The following is a 21,917-nucleotide window of genomic DNA, read 5'->3' on the forward strand; positions in this document are numbered from 1 at the left end:
CTACTATAGAGCCTGGGTAACTCAGTCCATATGTGACAAGGCATTTTTGTGACAAGCACTTACATTTGAGGGAGTAGAGTCTCGGGACATGGTGTACAGAGCTTTCCAATTACACGGGCATCCCTCTTGTCTGTGGTAGGCACTCTTGGTTTCTTCTGTCTGTGTTGTCTGCATCCCTGGTCCCAAGGCCAAGAGCTCACTTCCCATAGCTCACTGAGGGATCTGCTATCTGCCTGCTGTGTTTGCGTGAATGATTTCTTGAGGGAAAGTGTATGAGTTTGCCTCTTAGTAACACCTCCTTGGATGCACTGGGTTCATAACACACATAGGGTGTTGCTTCTCAGTGTATAAAGAGTTAAGACAAACGATAACATGAATTCCTCTCTTCCTAAAGAGACAAAAGACAACAACTAACTAACTGGGACAAAAGTCAATGAAGAAAGCTACATAAAGTTAGTGAACAAAACATCATAAATAAGTAAGCGAAGATTTGACACAAAGATGGACCAAAAGACACTAATAAGGAAAAGAATTGAGACCAGTGGCAATCATTTTTTCAAAAAGAAGGGGGAGAAACAGAAAAAAAAAAAAGACAAACAAAACAAAACAAAACATTCCCTAAAGAAGATAAACCAGAAGTCACATGAAGTCCTGAGCTTACCACACTTCACAGACCATGTGGGCATGTGGCTGTTGTAATGAATGCAGCTCTAATGTATAGCAATGATCACTAAAAAAAGTGGTGATATTTGCGATGTTCCTGAGTTGAAATAACCGTTGTTCCACTCCTAAAGCCACCGGTGCCATCCTGCAGAGTCTCATGCTCTCAACAGCCAGGAGTCTGGACCCTGGGAATCCATCTATTCTCCCCATCAACTGAGCCAGACAGGAAAGGCCAGGTTTGTTGCTAGGGGAGGGCTTTATTGCTGGGGGAAGGGCTTTGTTGCTAGGGGAAGGGCTTTGTTGCTAGGGAAGGGCTTTGTTGCTAGGGGAAGGGCTTTGTTGCTGGGGGTGGGTGAGTGGCTTTGTTGCTAGGGGAAGGGCTTTGTTGCTGGGGGAGGGATTTGTTGCTAGGGGGAGGGATTTGTTGCTAGGGGGAGGGCTGGCGTTCAGGGCTTCGCCAGCTTCAGCTTTTCAGTATAGTTTACTGAATGCTATTTTTCTTAGGGTGGGAAAAGGGACACAGAGTTAGGAAAGCCAAGAAGTGGTAAGGTTCAGTGTCTTCAGCTCCTGTTGTGTGACATTTGAATCACAGACGACTTAGAAAATACAAGTGAATACTTCCATTTGGAAGAGGAAATGAAATTACTTGAAAAGCATATGGGTTTAAGAACACTGATTTTCACCGGGCGGTGGTGGCACAGGCCTTTAATCCCAGCACTTGGGAGGCAGAGGCAGGTGGATTTCTGAGTTCAAGGCCAGCCTGGTCTACAGAGCAAGTTCCTGGATGGCCAAGGAATACACAGAGAAACCCTGTCCCGAAAAACCAACCAACCAACAAAACAAACAAACAAAACACTGATTTGCAAAATATATTCAACTGAAAAAAATTAAAAACACAACCAAAAAAAAAAAAAAACCAACAACAAACAGGTCTATAGATCAAGATCCAGGATAGGTACCAAAACAACACAGAGAAGCCCTGTCTCGAAAAAAAACAAACAAGAAAGAAAAGAAAAGAAAAATGAAATAACACAAACCTACATAAAACTAAATTTAAAAAATGAAATAAGAAGGTCGGAAGACAGCGCTGTCAGTTACGCAATTACATACACAATATACCGAGGGCATAAAATGTACATTTATAATAATATATGCAAGTCATTTCCCTCATATGAATGTGCATTGGTACACGGAATTAAAAGAAGTCAATAGAAAACAAAAATGGAAAATATTACAAAACTACATTTTTTTTTTTTTAAAGAAAATGTTACAGGAAAGCTCCTTTTGAAAATAATTCCTAAGTGTTTACATCGTGAGCCGAGGCTGGTGCTGTGCTCTTGGAGTCCAAGCCGTCTGGATGTGAGCAGGAAGGTCATTTGAGCCAAATGGATTTTCTGATTTTAAAGATTTAAAGTGTTTTAAACTTTATGTGAATGAGTGTTTTTGCCTGCAGGTATGTCTGCTGCGGTAGAGGCCGGAAGAGGGCCCCGGATCCCCTGGAGCTGGAGTTACCGACACTGTGAGTGGCCACACGGTTCGGGGAAACGAACAGCAAGTACTCTAAACCGCTGAGCCGCGCATCTCCCCAGCCTTGAGCCAGTCTAAGGAAAATATGGTCAACATATTGAGAACCTGCCTTAGATAATTTTAAAATATAAACTTATATGATAGTACAATTAAGCTTTTAAAAAGAAAAAACACAAAGAAAAAACAAAAACCTATTTTAAAATTATCCTGGTTTTCCTATGCCTAATCAGCATCCTGATGGATCACATTTCCTACTTGAACCACACGCAAATGTAGTTTAAAACTGGACAAATAATCTAATAAATAGCATATATTTACTACTGTTAAAATTGCAGACATTAGTTTTTGCATACTTAGCAAATCCTTAGCAGTTTGGATCCAGTAGCCATACGAAGAGTGAACAATGTGGGGGGAATCTGGTGGACGGACTTTTGGCAAATGTAGTACTGGGTTGACACCAGAATAAAAGCATGTCATGCGTACAACTGACCCATGCATTTATATATTGCTAATAATATTTATTTTATTTCCTTTTTTCTTTTTTTCTGTTTTTTTGTCTTTTCAAGACAGGGTTTCTCTGGGTTGCCTCAGCTGTCCTGGAACTCACTCTGTAGACCAGGTTGGCCTTGAACTCGTAGAGATTCCTAGAGATGCGCCCCCAGTGCTGGGATTAAAGGTGTGCACCACCACTGCCTGGCATCAATTGTTTTTCTTAAGCTAAGACTACTTTTGTAAATACTGCAATGATAAAAGTTTCATTTTATTACTATGAAATGAGAAATAGAATTAGGGGACCAAAACTGTCTACTCCAGAATGAAAACTAGACCATTTCTAATAGAGAGAAAGACAAGTTGGAAAAATAAGTATTGTTTCAGCTTTTTCTTTCTTAAAAAAGATTTACTTATTTATTATTAATTAATTTATTTATTTATTCTGTATGTATGTATGCCTGCAGCCTTCAAGAGGGCACCAGATCTCATTATAGATGGCTGTGAGCCACCATGTAGTTCCTGGGAATCTGGAAGAGCAGCCAGTGCTCTTAACCTCTGAGCCATCTTTCCAGCCCCTTTGCTTCAGCTTTTTTTTTTTTTCGGTTTTTCGAGACAGGGTTTCTCTGTGCAGCTTTGCGCCTTTCCTGGAACTTGCTTTGGAGACCAGGCTGGCCTCGAACTCACAGAGATCTGCCTGGCTCTGCCTCCCGAGTGCTGGGATTAAAGGCGTGCGCCACCACTACCTGGCTGCTTCAGCTTTTAATCAAGAGAAATAATTGGTCCTTAGAATGCTAGACAGCAATGCACAACATGAAGACACTTAATGAAAAGACACTCGTGTAAAACCCCAATCTAAAGGTACAGCTGGAAGACGCTGAGGACCCAGCAAACCTTCGCTAGTTACGGCCCTCCTCTAAGTTGTTCCCTTTTCATTTATGACCGAGCTCCTTAAAGAAAATCACCCCAGAGTACACATCTTAAACACATATTAATATAAGGAAAATGAATTTAAGGTACATTTAAAATATTCAATATAGTTAATTGCTAGTATTTTCCTATTTTTTCTTCACATTGAAATATATTAAAATGTTGTTCATGTGCAAAACTTTATTCTAGGTACTAAACGTGACCCATCATCAGGTAGGTTTCTTACCTTCTGCTAGCTCTTAGTGTGCAGGAAACTTAAGATGAATATTTAAGTGAGTAAGTAAAAGCCTTCTAAAATTTAAAACATTAAATGTGAAACTCAGAATGTGAGCTAAGCACAAAAACTCAGAAATTATATTTCTACTCCTTGGTTGAATCTCTACTTGTGCAGCTTGTAACTATTTGGGCAAAAAAAATGTATTATTTAATTCTACAGACTTTATTACTTTATTAAAAGTAGATTCTTCTCTCCATACAATACATCCCTACCACAGTTTCCTCTCCTTCCATTCCTCCCAGTCTTGCCCTCTCCCCAAGATACACTCCTCCTCTTTGCTTCAGAAAAGAGCAGGTCTCCAAGAAACAACAACCAGACAGCCCACAACAAGATACAATAAGACAAGGCAAAAGCCCTGATACTGAAGCTGGACAAGGCAAGTCAATGGGAGGAAAAGAGTCCCAAGAGCAGGCGGAAGAGTCAGAGACAAACCCCCTCTCACCGTTAGGAGTCCCACAAAACCACCAAGCTAACAGTAACAACATATGCAAAGGACCTGGTGCAGATCCTTACAGGCCCTGTACTTGTGTTCACTTAAGTAAATCAATGTGAAAAATACAGGGCAATCTCTAGTATAAATTTTGATGGGCTTTAATTGTAATTCCCCATAATTTCTTATGTTATTCAATACAGAAACAAAGGTCAAAACCAAGAACACATTCTGTCAAAAACAATAAAAAAATGAATCCAAAGTTTTGGAGGAGAAAGAAACTATATCCAAGGATTGTTCTGAAATCAGAGGCCCACCCATCAGCTGTTGGATAAGTTTTCAGTTTCCTTATAACTTTGAAACATGAATATAATAAAAGTCACACCATTTTCTTCATTTTTAAATCTTTTTACTTTTATTTTTTATTTTGTGTGTAGAGTGCTTGCTTGCACGTCTGAATGTGCACACGTGTGTGCAGTGCCTGTGGAGGTCAGAAGACGTCGTCAGATCCCAGGGGACTGGAGTTACAGATGTTTGTGAGCCTGGGTACTGGGAACCGAACCTGGGTCCTCTGCAAGAGCAACACGTGCTCTTAACCACTGAGCCATCTCTCTAGCCCCCAGTAAAATAAATTAAACCACAACAATGTATATTTATCCCAAAGTTCCTGGCTCAAATTTCAGATTTGCTCTATCGTGAAAACCAGGCCTTATAAAATTCTTTCTGTTATGTATTTTCCGTACCTGAATCCAACCCCCACTACTTCAGAGTATTTACTGCCTCTGGCATTTCTCAAAATAAAACAAACAAGCAGGCTCCAAACCAAAAACCCAACTGGTCATAACTATACAAAAGTTTTTCTCTGGTCAACTTTTGAGATGCAATGATATAGACCATTGCTGAGTTTAAGAATAAATAATAAGAAATCCAGATTCAGAGAGAGAAAACTAATCTCACAAGGGGCATTTTACCTTGGAGCTGAAGCTGCACTCATTGTCTTCTGTTGTAGGCGTGGGAGTTCTAGGTCTGTGGGCGAGGCTGAAGAATAAAAAATGAACAAGAAGAGGGTGTTTCAGTGATCAGTTATCTGTATACTAGATGCCATTTTATTAGAGACATTTAAATTTGATCTCTGTTTAAAACAAGGGAACAAGCAATTGTTCTGCTTCAACTCTCCCTATTGTTTATGGAGACTCGTTCATTTATCCATGACAAAGAATGGTAGACCATACATTGGCAGAGTCCCAAAATAACCTGTCTTCACAAATTTCCTCTATTGAAGACAGAAATGAAAACCCACCTATTGGCACCCATATATTTTAGCTGTCAGAATTGAAAAAAAAAATACAAAACCAGGCTCAAATATATAGTGTTCCTTCCTTGCTGTCTCCCATTTAGTGACTGTAATTCAAAGTTGGACATCTTGATTCTTCATAGCTGAAACCACAGACTGAAAGATGCCAGTGTTTTGCATCACCTTAGAACAGCACAGAATCTCCCCAGATGGAACCACTGAAATATTGGAAAGGCGACGGGCAATAATTAAAAATCATATGTCTACACCGTTACTGACAATACTCTCTTCCGAAAGATTAAAATATTAAAAATTATAAACACCAAGGGCATCAAGAGCATGGTGGAGGAATCTACAGAGACAACCAAACCAAGCTAGTGAGAACTCAGGAACTTTAGACCAACAGCTGCGGAGCTTACACGGGACCAGACCAGACCCTCTACATAGGGGAGGCAATTGTGAAGCTTGGTCTGTTTAAGAAGCCCCTGGCAGTGGGATCAGGATCTATCCCTGGTACATGACCTGGCTTTTTGGAGCCCATTACCTGTGGTGGGACACCTTGCACAGCCTTGATGGGAGTTGGGGGCGCTTGGGCCTGCCTCAACTGAATGGACCAGGCTTTGCTGATTCCTTGTGGGAGGCCTTCCCTTTTTGGAGGAGGGGATGGGGGGTGGGGTGGGGGAGGAAGGCTGGGGGAGCAGGAGGAGGGAAGAGAGGGGAATCTGTGGTTGGTATGTAAAATGAATAAAAAGTCTCTTAATAAGAAAAAATTATAAAAACCAATTTGTTTCCTTCAGATGGCCTTCATTTTCAGTTCTTCACAAACCAGCAAACAATAAAAACCCCTCGGGCACATCTTCACTAGAGGGAGACTGTGGGGAAGTAGAACCATGGTGGAGCCTCTAACTCCCCAGGCATATATTCCCTCCTAAGCACTCACACTCCAAGATCCTCTTTCTTCAGGGCTCAGTCACAGTCTCTGTGGCAAAGCATCGTGATAAAAATGTCCCTTGCATTCTGAAAGACTGGAACTTCTGCTGGACCTCATAGCCAGAGTTAATAATATACCTTGAGGTCACCTAAGCACTAAGACTGCTGTCCTACTGTGTGCTCAGCCTTTGTTTAACCTGCTTTTAAAAAGAGCCCTGGGCTGGAGAGATGGCTCAGCGGTTAAGAGCACTGGCTTCTCTTCCAGAGGTCCCGGGTTCAATCCCCAGCACCCATATGGCAGCTCACAACTGTCTGTAACTCCAGTTCCAGGAGAGCTGATGGCCTCCTCTAGCCTCCACAGGAACTAGGCACAGACATACATGCAGGCAAATCATCCACACACATAAAATAACAACAAATAAATCTTAAAAAAAAAAAAAAAAGAACCATGTAACAATCACCCTCATTTGGCTTGGGTTTCCCATATTATCAACGTTTACAACCTACGCTAATGCATAACTGTAATCTTAAATTATTTACTACTCCATGCCCCTGCCCCAGGTAATACATGTGTATCATTTGCTGAAAGCAACAAATACAGAGGTTAAAGGCAATCTTCGAAAGCGAATAGTCACCATAAATGTTAAACTGACATGTGGATAACGGGTTGGTAAACAATGATGTCTGTAGTGCTGATTGTTGTCTGAGTCAGTCAGAGTCAATGACTCAATCCCCTGTAAAACCCTGTTAAAGATTTTTTGTAAACTATCCCACCCCATGTGATGCGTTCTGTGTTGTTCAATAAAGACTCAAATATGGACTTGTTCTTGCCTAAATGTCTCCAAGGGAAGCACTTTTCTTTCTTTCCTCAAAGGAACATCAATGCATTACTGGTGACTCAGAGTCCATCCCCAATGCATTTAATCCACACGTTCTCTGACCTTAAACCTCAGTCCTGTGAAAGCATAGATTCCTGAGGTAAGGATCGACTCAGATGTTAAGATTACAGGCCGTATTTCCTGAGCCTGCTAAACACCCTGGGTCTCAGCACCCGGCCTCAGGTTGACCTGATGTGACTTCTCTCGGCCATCGATTCAATTTGCATTTTCCGAGGTGACCATCAATAAATTACCACTCAAGTGAGTGAGAGAAGAACGCTACCTGGTAGAGACTCATTGAGTACCTGAAATCACTTTAGCATCATTTAACAGAAATCTTGAGTTTTGTCTGTTTCTACAGTCTAACAAAAAAGAGCCTTTCCCCTGAACTCTTTTGAAGTCTTTATTATAACATGGTCTTCTAGATTCTCCAGCGTTCTGTATCAAGAATTTCCACGTTATTTTTACCACATGTGATACAATCCCCTGAAGTGCTCATGTCTTTCCTAAAATCGTGAACAGCGCCCATAACATTTTCCTTACAAAGCCCATTCTGTTAATTCTGTTGGTAAAGCCCAGAGTGAACTCATGGTTATTTCCATCCTGATCCTCTTCACCCACCATCTTACTAAAATACTCATCACCAGTGAGGGGGCTACTGGCCATAGACTGAAGGGTCACAAGTCTCATTGCTGCCTCTTAGTATATCCAAAGAAGTCATTTCAGAATCTTTTGGTTCCAGGTTCTCCAACAGAGCAGTCATGTGGGGAAGATTCTAAACACAGGTTCAAGTACCTGGGGGTAGTTTGATTAGTCTCCAGCGCTCCCTAAAGTTATGAAACTGTACAAGCAAAGGAATACTTAGCAGCCAGACATAAAATAATGAAAGAGAAGCCAAAAGAAATAATCATCATGAAGGTAGTATATTCATTGGAAAAGAAAATAGACTAGAAAAAAAAGTGGCTGAGGAACTAGACTGAAATGGCAGCTCGTGTCAGTAAGTAGAAGAGTCAATGAAAATACCTTCCAAAGAGATTTTTGAATATTACTTATACAACATTTAAATATTCTTCACTTCTACTAGAATAATTATGTGTCAACACTATGTACTATGGCCACATGTTAGTGAGAGCTTCTCTAAAATCTGTAACTGCTAAAAACAAGGCAATGCTTACCAACACAGCACACATTAAAATACTGGATTATGATGAAGCATGGAAGAAAAACTCAACACTATGTCTAAATTTGACCTTCTGAATTGGTGTTATATAGAGCTGTATTTTTGTCCTTTCAATCTCTGCAGAGGAAGAGAGGACAGCATTGTAGAGCTAGGCAGGCAGGCAGTCAAATCATGGGTCAGGTACACGTCAATGACAGGATTATGAACCAGCTGCCTTCAAATAAGAGTAGCCAATTATGGGGAGACGTGGTGGGTTTGTTTGTTTGTTTGTTTGTTTGTTTGTTTGTTTGTTCTGGAGACAGAGTTTCTCTCTGTAGCCTTGGCTGTTCTGAAACTCACTCTGTAGACCAGGCTGGCCTCAGACTCACAGAAATCCACCTGCCTCTGCCTCCAGAGTGCTGGGATTAGAGGCGTGCACCACCACTGTTCAGAATGAGCAGTACGTTTAAATTGGACACTTTACATACATTCTGTGATTTCTCTGAGATGGCAACTAGTATGTACATCATATAGAGTCTAGCCCAGAGAATACACAACAAATATTAGTTTCTTTTCTGTGCATTCACTTAAGACTGCCTTACACAATTAAATAATCAAATCTTACCTTGTTTTAGAGTAACATTCAGGACATGTATCTGCTTCTGAAGATAGAGGAAAACTATATTTTAAATCAACAAAATGAATAGAAAGAAGAAAATGGGGAAATACAATCTTTACATTAAATGGCATCTTTTGTAGCGTGATTCTTCTTAGAACCACACCTGGCTGAGTGTTCTACCAGGAAGAACAATTAGATCAGTGGCTGGAGGCTAATGCATTGGGAGCTCTTAAATTAACTTCTTATATGTTTCCAATGAAAGGTGGAAGAGAGAAACGTCTCAAAATGTAATCCATGAAAGTAAATGTCCCTGCCCAACCCCACAGTCACAAGGGAACCCTGCCAGACTGAAAGCAAACTGTGCGGCCTGCAAAAGCAGAAACTGCTTTGTCTTAATGGTTCTGTGGTCTTCTGAACCAACAACACTAGGGACAATTCTGTTCATATTTTGTTATTACAAGACATGGCTTCTCCAGATTTTCATTCAAAACCGTGCTGTGTAAGATGAAGAGTGAGGCCACAGGAAGGCTGGTTTGTGGGCACTGTGTGGCATGGCAGGGGGAAGGGTCTCTCTGGAGTCTCTCTCTCCCTGGGGCTGTCCCGGGAAGATGCTAACAGCCTCTTCCATTTTGCCTCCAATGGAAAGATCTCATGGAAAGAGCATCCCTTTATATCTTTATCTATTCTTAACCATAACCAATAGACAGAGGCCTAGAAAGGCACTGTAGAGATTCAAGAAAGTTGGCATATGATAGGAAAACTGTAGAAATAAAACTATTGGAGCTGGAAGGGTGGCTCAGCAATTGAGAGCACTGACTGCTCCTCCAGAGGACCTGAGCTCAGTTCTCAGAACCCACATGGCAGTTTAGAACCATCTGTAATCCAGTTCCAGGGACTCTGGCGCCCTCTTCTGGCCTCTGGGAGCATATGGTACACCAGCATCTATGCAGGCAAGGCACCCATAAACATTAATTTAAGATAAAATTTTAAAAAACTATTATCTTGATTAAGCTTTCAGATTGTAGCAGTAATTGTGTGATGGTGGCTTTTAATTGTCAACTTGACACAGTTGGTGGGGTATCTCAGTGAGGGATTGTCTAGATTAGCTTGTCCTGTGGTCACATCTGGGGATTACCTTTGCTTTGTTAACTGGGGTGGGAAGACACTGCCACCGTGGGCGGCACCATTCCCCATGCAGCAGATCCTGAGCTCTGCAACAATGGACAAGGAGCTAACACAAGCACGCACACATCTGCTGCTCTCTTCTGACCACAGACCTGATGTGACCAGTTACCTCAAGCTCTGGCTGCTGCCAACTCCCTGCTAAGAAGGACATGCAAGCTAAAATGAAGACTTTCTCCCCTAATTTGCTTTTTTCAGGGTAATTTTAATCACAGCAACAGGAAATGAAACTAATTCAAATGGGATCTCTATAGTCAGAGAATGTTTTCCCCTCTTACTTTACTTAAGGAAAACAAATATTTGGGCTTTATTAGGTATTTCCCCAGAACAGAGAAATCTACTATAAAAGGAAGGTGAAAGATTTAGGTCAATGCAGAGTAACACACACACACACACACACACACACACACACACACACACACACACACACCCCTGCACATAAATACTCAATTTGTATGCTGATTTCATAAACGTTACTTTTTTGGTCAGTCTTTCTTACTCCTATTTATCTTATCAAGAAGAGGTGGGTCTGAGTTAATCCACTATCAGGGGACTTACTTGGATTGCAGTCTTCACAAATTTCAAGGTCCTTCTCTTGGTCTTCTAAGGCAACTTGGCTTTTGCCATGTGTGATAAAAGGAAAAACAAAATCAATATTTTAGTAGTTACATGAAAAAATTAAACAAGGACATTAAATAGAGGAAGGCTCAGTTTATAAATTATGGGAGTGAGTATTATGAGGCTAAGCACCAAAAGTTCCTTCCTAAGTTTCCAATCAAAGAAGAAAATGTAAAGATGTGGATGGAATGGTCACCAGTCAAAGGTAATGCAGCGCAGACCAGAAACTGGATTAGTTTAACATCATAGAAAGTACTCAAGACTGTTTTCCTAACACACAAGTTCCTTTTCTTATGCTCAACTACTTCTAAAAAAATCAGAATCTAATCGGCTTACTTTATCAAGGAATTTTCAAGACTTGAGATGCTAAAGAAGGTGAACAGAGAATTAATAAAATTACAGTATATCTTGTTCTCTACGGTTGAACGAGCTAGAATCCCAAAGATGAGTTATATCCCAGGTCCAAACAACAAATGGCTACACTTGGGAGAGATACTGTCTTAAATCAGGTTATTACCTGTTTTATTTTTGTGACAGGTAATTCAGAGGAGATAAGATAATCATTTGTAACCATAAATTCTCTTTACCTTAACGTGATTGTCAGTAATTATAGCACTAACGAATCACAACTGTGCAGGCCAAGCCCCGAGTCAGACTGCTTACCAGTGTTCCTTCATACTTAACCACATTGTTTGGTTTGGTTGGTCAGCTGGCTGGTTCTTTTGAGAAAGGGTCTCACTTTGTAGCCGGGCTGGGAACTCACAGAGATCTGGCGGCCTTTGCCTCAGAAGAGTGCTGGGGTCTTTAATCTTCTAGCATGTACTGTCATGCCAAGTCTCTAACCAAGTTCTTGACACACACAGCACATCACCCACAGATTGACGCCTAATCTCCACGACAGTGAGGGAAGTGCCCTGGGAGATTCATTGCCATGTACAACACATTTGAGGGACCAGATTTGGCAATTGCCTTGGAGAAGGGCACAATGGCAACTTCCACCATCTGAGACTTAAGGGGCTCTGAACCTCTCAGGTTTATAATGGCAAAGGAATCCCCCAAAGGCTGTCACCATGGATGAATAGGCTAATGTGGATTCCACAAAGCTTGGGATCTGGAGAACAACGATTTTGTGTGCCGTGTGTGTGGTGACATCTGGGAGACCTAGCTAGCTGCTCAGAGTCTGGCTCCTGATCCTATTTCTACTGCTATGATAAACACCATGACCAAGGCAGCTTATAAAAGGAAGTGTTTAATGGGGCTTATGGATTCAGAGGGTTAGGGCTCACGACAGCATAAAGGCATATGAAAAGGGCTTTTCCCATCCACTTAGGCATGTCCATTGGTGTTGTCCTTGTTCAGCTCATGTTTGGGCAGTCATGTTGGCGAGACTTTATGGATGTGGCTTCTGACATTACTAGTAGACACAATCTCACCGCAAACTCCCTCTTCTTCTGGCTCTTACAATCTTTCCTTTTCCTCTTCTACAGTGTACCTGAGCGCATCGGGACTGAGCTCCACAACTCTGCATTTTGATTAGTTGTGGTTTTCTGTAGTTACAAAGGGAAATGTCCTTGATGAGGGATGAAGAGTATACTTATCTGTTGGTAGAAGGACGAATATTTATATATGGTTGTCAAGAACTGTGCTGGTTTAGTAAAGCAGTGGTTGTAGGTTCTTCTCCAAGATCCATAACTTCACTAGCATTGAGTAGGTTTCCAGTAGCAGACATGCTTTCCCTCTTGTTGAGTGGGTCTCAGTTATAGAGCTGTGGGTTACACCAAGGCATGTGTGCCCTACTACATCACTAAGGTTATTGTGCCGTGCTGGTGATTGATATGATTCACAGGCATCAGAGCTGGGTAGGACTGTTGGTTCTCTCTCTCTCTCTCTCCTGTGGAAGCTTGCATAATGCCTTCTGGTTTTGTGAAAGCTATTGCTCAGGGAGGAGGCTCTCGAGTCAGTTTTTTTTTTTTTTTTAAGATTTATTTATTTATTATGTATACAGTGTTCTGTCTGCAGGCCAGAAGAGGGCACCAGATCTCATCACAGATGGTTGTGAGCCACCATGTGGTTGCTGGGAATTGAACTCAGGACCTCTGGAAGAGCAGTCAGTGCTCTTAACCTCTGAGCCATCTCTCCAGCCCCCTCGAGTCAGTTCTAGCTCAAGGATCTCCGAGCTCTGATTCTGAAGTGCATGGTGTCTTCGGTAATAAGGACTTACCTTCCACCTCTGGGGAACAATCAGGGACAGCAGCAATAAACTATGTTTGGGGATTTTCTTGGACATCCCTGGCTAAAAACTCAAAAGAGGGCTTCTTATGTTTGGTATTGGGGTCTTTGGTTGGTGGACTTTGGCTCTTGGAGGGTGCACCATCAACCCAGATGAGAAAAGTTCTTTAAAACTGTAAATTAGTATAGTTATATACTGAATTATATGTATTATAGGGTTTTTTGGTAAAACATTATCATTCCTTGCGGCCTTTTTAGACAGTCTTCTGTATTATCACCTTCCCCTCTCCTGGAAGACCCCTCCTTTCACTGTTCCCAATGAGAGCACTTGAATCTTGCTGTTCCTCTCACTATTATTCCCCAAACCCTTTTCCTGGGAATGGTCCTGTTTTACTGTCCTTGTTTCTGTAGTAACTACAGGCTATGAACTCACATCTGAAGATTTGGAACTCGGCACCTCCAATGAGAGAAAACTTACAACATTTATCTTTCTGGGTCTAGATTACCTCACTCAATATGATCTTTCCTAGTTCCATCCACTTACCTACAAAGTTCACAATTTCATTTTTATTTACAGCAGGATAGTAGTCCACAAAATGTACCACGTTTTCATTGTTCATTCATTGGTTGAAGGACATTTGGGTTGTTTCTATTTCCTGATTGTTGTGAATATAACAGCAATGGACATGGATGAGCAAATGTCTGTGTAGTAGGATGTTGAGTCCTTTGGGTATATGCCCAAGAGTGGTATATCTGAATCTTGAGGCAGATCTATTCCCAGCCTCCTGAGAAACTGCCACATTGGTTTCCATAGTGGATGTACAAGTTTTCACTCCCACCAGCAATAAATAAATGTTCCCCTTCCCCACATCTTTGCCAGCATGGGCTGTCATTTATTTTATGATCTTAGCCATTCTGACTGATGGAAGAATGAGTCTCAAAGTAGTTTTATTTTGTATTTCCCTGATGACTATGGATGCTGAACATTTCTTTAAATGTTTCTCAGCCATTTGTGTTTCATCTTTTGAGAACTCTCTGCACTGCTCTGTATCCCATTTTTAAATTGGGTTATTTGTTTTCTTGATGCCACGGTTTTTTGTTTGTTTTTAGCTCTTTATGTATTTTAGATGTCAGCCTTCTATCAGACATGTAGTTGGTAGAGATTTCTCCCTCACCCCGTTCTTTAGCCTGCCACTTTGTGTGACTGACAGTGTCCTTTGCCTTACAGGAGCTTTTCAGTTTCATGGGGTCCCATTTATTAAATGTTGCCCTTAGTGCCTGTGCTATCAGTGTTCTGTTCAGAAAGTCGTCTCCTGTACCACTGCGTTCAAGACTATTTCCCACTTTCTCTCCTACCAGATTCATGTGTCTGGCCTTACGTTGAGGTCCTTGATCCATTTGGAGTTTTGTGCGGGGTGATATATTTCGAGTTGTACTGTTCTACATGCAGCTATTCAGTTTGAGCAGCAGCATTTGTTGAAAATGCTGTCTTTTTCCCAGTGTGTATTTTTTTTTTAATTTATTTATTTATTATGTATACAGTGTTCTGCCTGCAGGCCAGAAGAGGGCACCAGATCTCATTATAGATGGTTGTGAGCCACCATGTGGTTGCTGGGAATTGAATTCAGGACCTCTGGAAGAACAGCCAGTGCTCTTAACCTCTGAGCCAACCCTCCAGCCCCAGTGTGTATTTTTGGTTTTGTCAAAACTCAGGTGAGTAGACTTATGTCTGGTTCCTTGATCCAATTCCATTGATCAACATGTCTGTTTTAATGCAAATGCCATGCTATTTTTTATTGCTGTATCTTGTAGTACAACTTGAAATGTGGAATGGTGATACCTTCAGCAGTTCTTTATTATTCAAAATTGTTTTAGCAATCCTGTTTGTGTGTGTGTGTTTGTGTGTGTGTGTGTGTGTGTGTGTGTGTGTGTGTGCGTATGTGTGTGTGTATTTTCATCTGAAGCTGAAAGTTGTTTTTTCAGTTTCTGTGAAGAACTGTGTTAGAATCTGGAGAGGACGGTGTTGAATCTGTAGACTGCTTTTGGTAGGATGACCGTTTTCATTATATTGATTTTACTGATGAATGAGCATGGGAGATCTTTCTATCTTCTGGTGTCTTCTTCAATTTCTTCAATGTCTTGAAGTTTTTATTAGACAAGTCTTTCACTTGCATGGTTAGAGTTGCCCCAAAATATTTTTGAGGCTGTTATTAAATATACTGTTTCCAATTTTTCAGTCCATTTGTCATTTGTAGACAGGAAGGTGTGCCAGCTAGTCCGCTGTCAACTGGACACACAAACTAAAGTTATCTGAAAGGAAGGAACCTTAACTGAGAACATGTCTCCACTAGATCTGGCTGTAGAGCACTCTCTTAATTAGTGATCGGTGGGGGAAGGCCCAGCCCACAGTGGTGGTTCCATCCCTGGGTTGGTGGTTCTGGGTTCTACAAGAAAGCAGACTGAGCAAGCCATGAGGAGCAAGCCAATAAGCAGCATTCCTCCAAGACCTCTGCATCAACTCCTGCCTCCAGGTTCCTGTCCTGTTTGAGTTCCTGTCCTGACTTCCTTTGATGATGAACAGCAATGTGGAAGTGTAAGGCAAATAAACCCTTTCCTCCCCAACTTGCTTTATGGTCATGGTGTTTCACCATAGCAATAGAAACTCTGACTAAAATAGAAGGCTACTGATTTTTTGTGTTAATTTTGTGTCCAGCTGCTTTGCTGTGTTTATCAGCTGTAAAAATTCCCTGGTGAAATTTTTAGGCTCTTTTACGTATAAAGTCATACTAAGTGCAAATATACTTTAACTTCTTCCTTTCCTATTTGTATCCAGTTGATCTCCATCAGTTATCTGACTGCTCTAAGACTTCAAGCACCTTATTGAATGGGTATGGAGACAGGAGAGAACCTTGCTTTGTTCCTAATTTTAGTGGAAATGCTTTGAGTTTCTCTCCATTTAGGTTTATGTTGGCTGTGGGATTGCTGTAAATTGTCTTTATTATGTTGAGATATGCCCACCATTGTTGTGTGATATTTTGTTTGTGTTCTGACAAATAAAGCTTGCCTGGAGATCAGAGGGTGGAGCTAGCCATTAGCTAAGTGTAGAGGTTTGGAGGTCTGTACAGACAGGAGGCAGGAAGTGATAAGGCTGGGCAGAGAGAGGAAGTGATAAGGTGGGCAGAGACAGGATCTTGGCCCTTTTAGTGGGAGAATTCAGAGAGGTAAGAACTCTCTGGTGGCCGGGCGGTGGTGGCGCACGCCTTTAATCCCAGCACTCGGGAGGCAGAGCCAGGCGGATCTCTGTGAGTTCGAGGCCAGCCTGGACTACCAAGTGAGTTCCAGGAAAGGTGCAAAGCTACACAGAGAAACCCTGTCTCGAAAAACCAAAAAAAAAAAAAAAAAAAAAAAAAAAAGAACTCTCTGGTGGCTGCTGCTCTGCCTCTCTGATCTTTCAGCTTTTACCCCAATATCTGACTCCTGGTTTTTATTGATAAGACTAATTAGGATCACAATTCACACTGTATCTCTAATCTCTCCAGGACTTTTATCATGAAGGGGCATTGGATTTTGTCAAAGACATTTTCTGCATCTAATGGGATCAACATGTGGTTTTTGTCTTTCAGTCTCTTCATGTGGTAGTATATTTTGGTATATTTGGTATCTTAGCTGTCCCAATAGAATTAAAAATTTATATATAGGAACAGAATGAATAACTTGGGAGCTTAAGTATTCATTCTTACAAATTATCTTCAAAGCTATAAACAGAAATAGATTTTTTTAAAAATCGCCTCTTGGCTCACCATGGTATTACAACTTACTTTGTATTCATCAGAAGGCTTTCCATGGATAGTAATTCTGCTAAAGCTATTCTACATGTGATCATTGTGCATTCGTGTGTGTGTGTGTGTGTGTGTGTGTGTGTGTGTGTGTGTATGTGTGTGTGTGTGTGTGTGTGTCTAAGTTGACTAGAACAGCCATAGCATGACCATTACGTTTACAAGTTTTCAAGTTCTCCACACTAGTCACTGGTGCAGGGATGGCAGCCAGCACTGCAATAGAAAGCTGTGTGATGAAATGTGCTGGATGTCAGCTAAAGGTCAAAGAAGTAAAACCTATTTGCATGAAAACCACTAATAAGGGATCTAGGGTTGGTATGCAAAACTAATTTAAAAAAATTTAAAGAAAAACCACTAATAACAATAACAGAGTAGTTAAGTGAACGGCACTGATAATCTGGAAGTCAGCACTGAATGAGGCAATGGCTTCTTGCAGCACCTGCTAGTATGCATCACACTCCTGTGTCAGGAAATAGTTATAAACGGTCCCAAGTCACATACCTATGACTTTTTTATCCAGTCAAAGGATTTTCTCCCCACAAATACACCTCAGAGGGGAAAAGTAAAGAAACACCTAATCTAATTGAATGACCTCAACTGGTCGCCACTCACCAACAATATAGTGTCAACATTTTGTTTAAAATGACTTCAAGCATAGACATCCCAGAACATTTCAACTCTAATTCATATTTAATATGACACCTGTAGCGGTGTGCGTGTGACAGAAGTCAAGGAAATGAGACCCAGAGCTGCAGTTCAATGCCGAATCAAAAAGTCAGTGCACATCTGTTCTTTAACAACCAACACAATGCAACTCTTGGAATCCCTTTTCGCCTGTCTAAGCTCATATGACCAGTCAGGCTGCAATGGCAAATATTTGGCAGTTTTAAAGGGAGCATAAATAAATAATTGCTGTTATAATTAACCTATGCTTTGTCGATTTGGTTTTCAGTAACTACCAATACTTGCGAATTAGTTTCTTCTTATCAGTTTAAAATGACTGAGTCACAGCGACCATCCCATAACACCCTTGAGCTTGTGTTAACTAAAGGAATGTACAAGCAGCTATACCTCTCCAGTCTGTCAACTGTGTCTGTGTTTTCCTCTTCCTTTGCTGACAACTGTTCCATTCTATCCTTGTCCTGGGTGGGGTGTGTACACGGTGTGCAGTTGTCCTGTTAAAAAAGAGAAAAAGCCAAGAACTCAACAAGGTACATGTTTCCCAACTGCACCGGCATCTTAGGAACGGACCTGTGACAAGAGCATGGGGCACAGGTGTAGCAGGAATCTTAGAAGGTCTTATTAATAAAATCAAACCTGAGGCCAGGTATTGGGGTGAATGCAGGAAGATCAGAGAAGCAGAACAAGCCACAGCTACCTCACCTCGCCAGTTCCTCAGCTGATCCTGTTTCCTCAGACTGGAAGTCCTCATATTCAAATGGATCTCAGCTGAACTGCTGCTCGAAAGCCTGAAAGCTTAACCAGCCAAATGCTGCTAGTTTCTGGTCCTCACGCCTTATATATCTTTCTGCTTTCTGCCATCACTCCCTTTAGGCTCGCTTTCTGAGATTAAAGGCATGAGTCACCATGCTTGGCTGTATCCTTGAACACACAGAGATCCAGATGGATTTCTGCCTCTGGAGTGCTAGGATTAAAGGCATGTGATACCACTGCCTAACCTCTATGTTTAATATTGTGGCTGTTCTGTCTCTGACTCCAGATAAGTTTATTAGGGTGCACAATATTTTGGGGAACACAATACCACCACACACAGGGTAGATAAATGGTCCCTCCTCCCTCTAGATGCTGCCCCTACTGTGAAAGGCCCCCTTACTGACCAGCACCACACAGGCTCCCCCCGAACTCCTTTCATGCCTCCCCTGTTTCTGGGACCTTCGCTTCCATCACATTTACTGCATTTATCATGACGCTTGTTTCCCTTTACAACAGGTGCTTGCTGAGCTGGGGCTCTTTGATTCCACAGACTAAAACTCTAGTATTTAGATGGAATGTTTATTGAATTCATAAAGCTCTTCACTTCTAGAGCAGGCTTTCTCAATTTCTGTCCCAAAGTGTTTGAGAACATTATAAAACTATGCATTGTGCAGGAAAAAAAAAAAAACTATTTCAAGTTCATATCTAGTCAACAGGAAAGCAACTGGCAAGCCTCAGTGACAGCTTCTTCCTCGTCAGTCCTGTTGACAAGGACATCCCTACATGGTCACTACATCTGTTCCTCAGGGGTGGCCACCCCCTTGTCTGCTGTGGCTTGCCATCCAGGGTTGATGACAGATTCTTGCAGTTGGTAACATGGTGGTGATAGCCTGGCCTCTAGGGTATTCCCTTCTGGATGAGAGAACCATGCTAGCCCATGTGCTTCAACAGGCTGTTAGAAGAGCCAGGCAATAGCTGGCGGCCTTTTGGAGATCCTGCTCCAAGACTGCCTCCAGGGTGAAAAAAAAATCCATGAATGCAGTGAGGGGTAGACTTTTCTATCTGAGGGGTAAATAAGGAAGCACACACTTTCTGATGGTAACTTTCTCTTCTACTTCATCTCAAAAAAATCTCTTTCTGGAAAACCTGTCTCCACACAGCTACATTCTTTACATACAGCTACATATCTCTTTACATACAAACATCTCTCTCCTGCACAGCCACACATCTCTATATGCAGTTACATCTCTTTCTACAGAGCTCTACATCTCTCTCTATACACATCTCTCTTGTATACACACTTCTTTCTATGCTACATTCCTTCACATACTACTACATCATTCACTCACTCTTTACTCATTCACTCACTCACTGTCCTCTACACACACACTTCTGACCTACATACATTTCTCTGTCTCTACAGCAAAAACCCTGGACAAACATGAGTTACATTTTCAGGGTCACAAAGCATTTCTTGAGTAAACAGTAAGAGACAGAGCCATTCTGACACGCATAAGGAATCACACAGTTTCTCTCAGGCTTGAGAGGTCGAGCTGACTGGGCACGGTGAATAAAGCAGGCACGTATCTCTGAGTGGTTAGCTGTTGTGTGATTGTGTTCTGACAAATAAAGCTTGCCTGGAGATCAGAGGGCAGAGCTAGCCAAGTTAACCATAGAGGCCAGACCATGGTTAGCATTCCCAGACAGAGAGTAACACTGAAATTCAGGAATTAATAAAGAGTTAGTTGGCTCAACTTTGAGGTTACGAGTATGGGCAGAAAGTCAACTGCTGCAGGGAGTTTATGTTTTAATGTTATCTGACAGGCTCTTTTCAAGAAACAGATACCTGGAAACTTGCCCTTGTACAATTTGTCTCCAGAGGCAACTGGTCTATTTTGGATTTGCTCTAAAGTCTAAAATCAGCTAAATGTGTAAAAAGTTGTCTTTGTTCTAGTATTATTTCTATTCATCAAAATTATACAGCTTAAGTAGAAATCATCTTCCTGACCATCCACAGCTAATATGTGTGCCCAAAGATGGAATATTTTCATGAGATAAACACACAGCCAGTGGGAAAAATACCCATAGCTGTTTTTAGGGAATATAATGGCACATGAGAGAAATTACAGACAGAAGAAACCGGTTTTCAGAGTCTGTGGTCCAGTAAGCCTTGCTTAACGGGATTCCTCCATCAGAGGGTTATTCATCTGGCGGGTGGACACCTGAACTATCAATTGCCATCTGCTGCATATTCCCATGGCCTCCAGCACTAAACAGATATGAGTTTCCAGTTTACTCTTACTGTATCCCAGCTGTTAACCTGCAACTCTGAGAATCTCAGTTTCATGAACTTCATTTAAGGTCAAAGTATATTTGTCAACTCCCTGTGACCTCATACAGTAGGGATTCCTTTGACCTTGTGACTTAGGGTGTTTTCTTTTTTTTTCAAGACAGGGTTTCTCTGTGTAGCTTTGTGCCTTTCCTGGAACTCACTTGGTAGCCCAGGCTGGCCTCGAACTCACAGAGATCCACCTGGCTCTGCCTCCCGAGTGCTGGGATCAAAGGCGTGCGCCACCACAGCCCGGCAAGGGTGTTTTCTTATCAGCCTCAAATCCTGCCCAGTTCACACCCAGGAGCCATTTGCTCAAGATCTCATTTACAAAAGATGGGGAAAATGTTCCTTACCAACTGCCTTACTTAGGGTTTCTTTTGCTGTAAAAAACACACCAAGACCAGAATCAACTTGGAGAGGAAAGTTCATTTCATCTTACAGCTTCCAGGGAAGCCAGGGCAGGAGTTCAGGACCGGGAGGCAGGAACTGAAGCTGAGACCATGGAAGAGTGCTGCTTGCTAGCTTGCTCATCCTGGCATGCTCCCTTCATTTTCTTACATACCTCAGGACCACTTGCTCAGAGGTAGCACCACCCACAATGGGCTGGGCCCTCCCACATCAATCATCAATCAGGAAAACGCCCCACAGACTTGCCTACAGGCGATTTTATGGAGGCATTTTCTCAATTAAAATTCTCTCTTCCCAGATAAGTCTAGGCTTGTGTCAAATTGACAAAAAACCAACCAGCACACCAAACCCCTGAACAATGTTACCTCAAAAGCCACCAAGATTGTATATAGGGCTATTTATAAAACAAATAAGTATGACTCTTCACTGAGAAGCTCACACCCATGTTTTCAGAATATTGTTCCTTTTCCTAACTGAGCCCCTCTTTGTCTTAATGCTTGTGCATAAAAATCTGTTAAAGCCTTTTCTTAACTTCAACTTTGCTATTAGAGTACAAAAAAGAAAGAAAGGAAAGAGAGAAAGGAAGAAAGAGAAAAGAGGGAGGGAGGAAGGGAAAAATAAAGAAAGAAAGGAAGGAAAACAAATTCAGAGCACATTTTCCCCCTCGGAGGAGCTGAGGACC

The 21,917-nt window shown here is 41.6% G+C and overlaps 1 protein-coding gene across 1 annotated transcript in view; it reads right to left on the reverse strand.

The window, feature by feature from the left end:
* LOC131920884 (ankyrin repeat domain-containing protein 26-like) overlaps nt 1-21,917 on the reverse strand; it is a 136,413-nt gene that overhangs the window by 103,288 nt on the left and 11,208 nt on the right. Inside the window, 4 exon segments of the mRNA XM_059275347.1 lie at nt 5,288-5,354; nt 9,203-9,239; nt 10,937-10,995; nt 18,133-18,236. Coding sequence (XP_059131330.1) covers nt 5,288-5,354; nt 9,203-9,239; nt 10,937-10,995; nt 18,133-18,236 — 267 coding nt within the window.

Source organism: Peromyscus eremicus, chromosome 10 (genome assembly GCF_949786415.1).
Source record: "Peromyscus eremicus chromosome 10, PerEre_H2_v1, whole genome shotgun sequence".
Classification (NCBI taxonomy): domain Eukaryota; kingdom Metazoa; phylum Chordata; class Mammalia; order Rodentia; family Cricetidae; genus Peromyscus; species Peromyscus eremicus.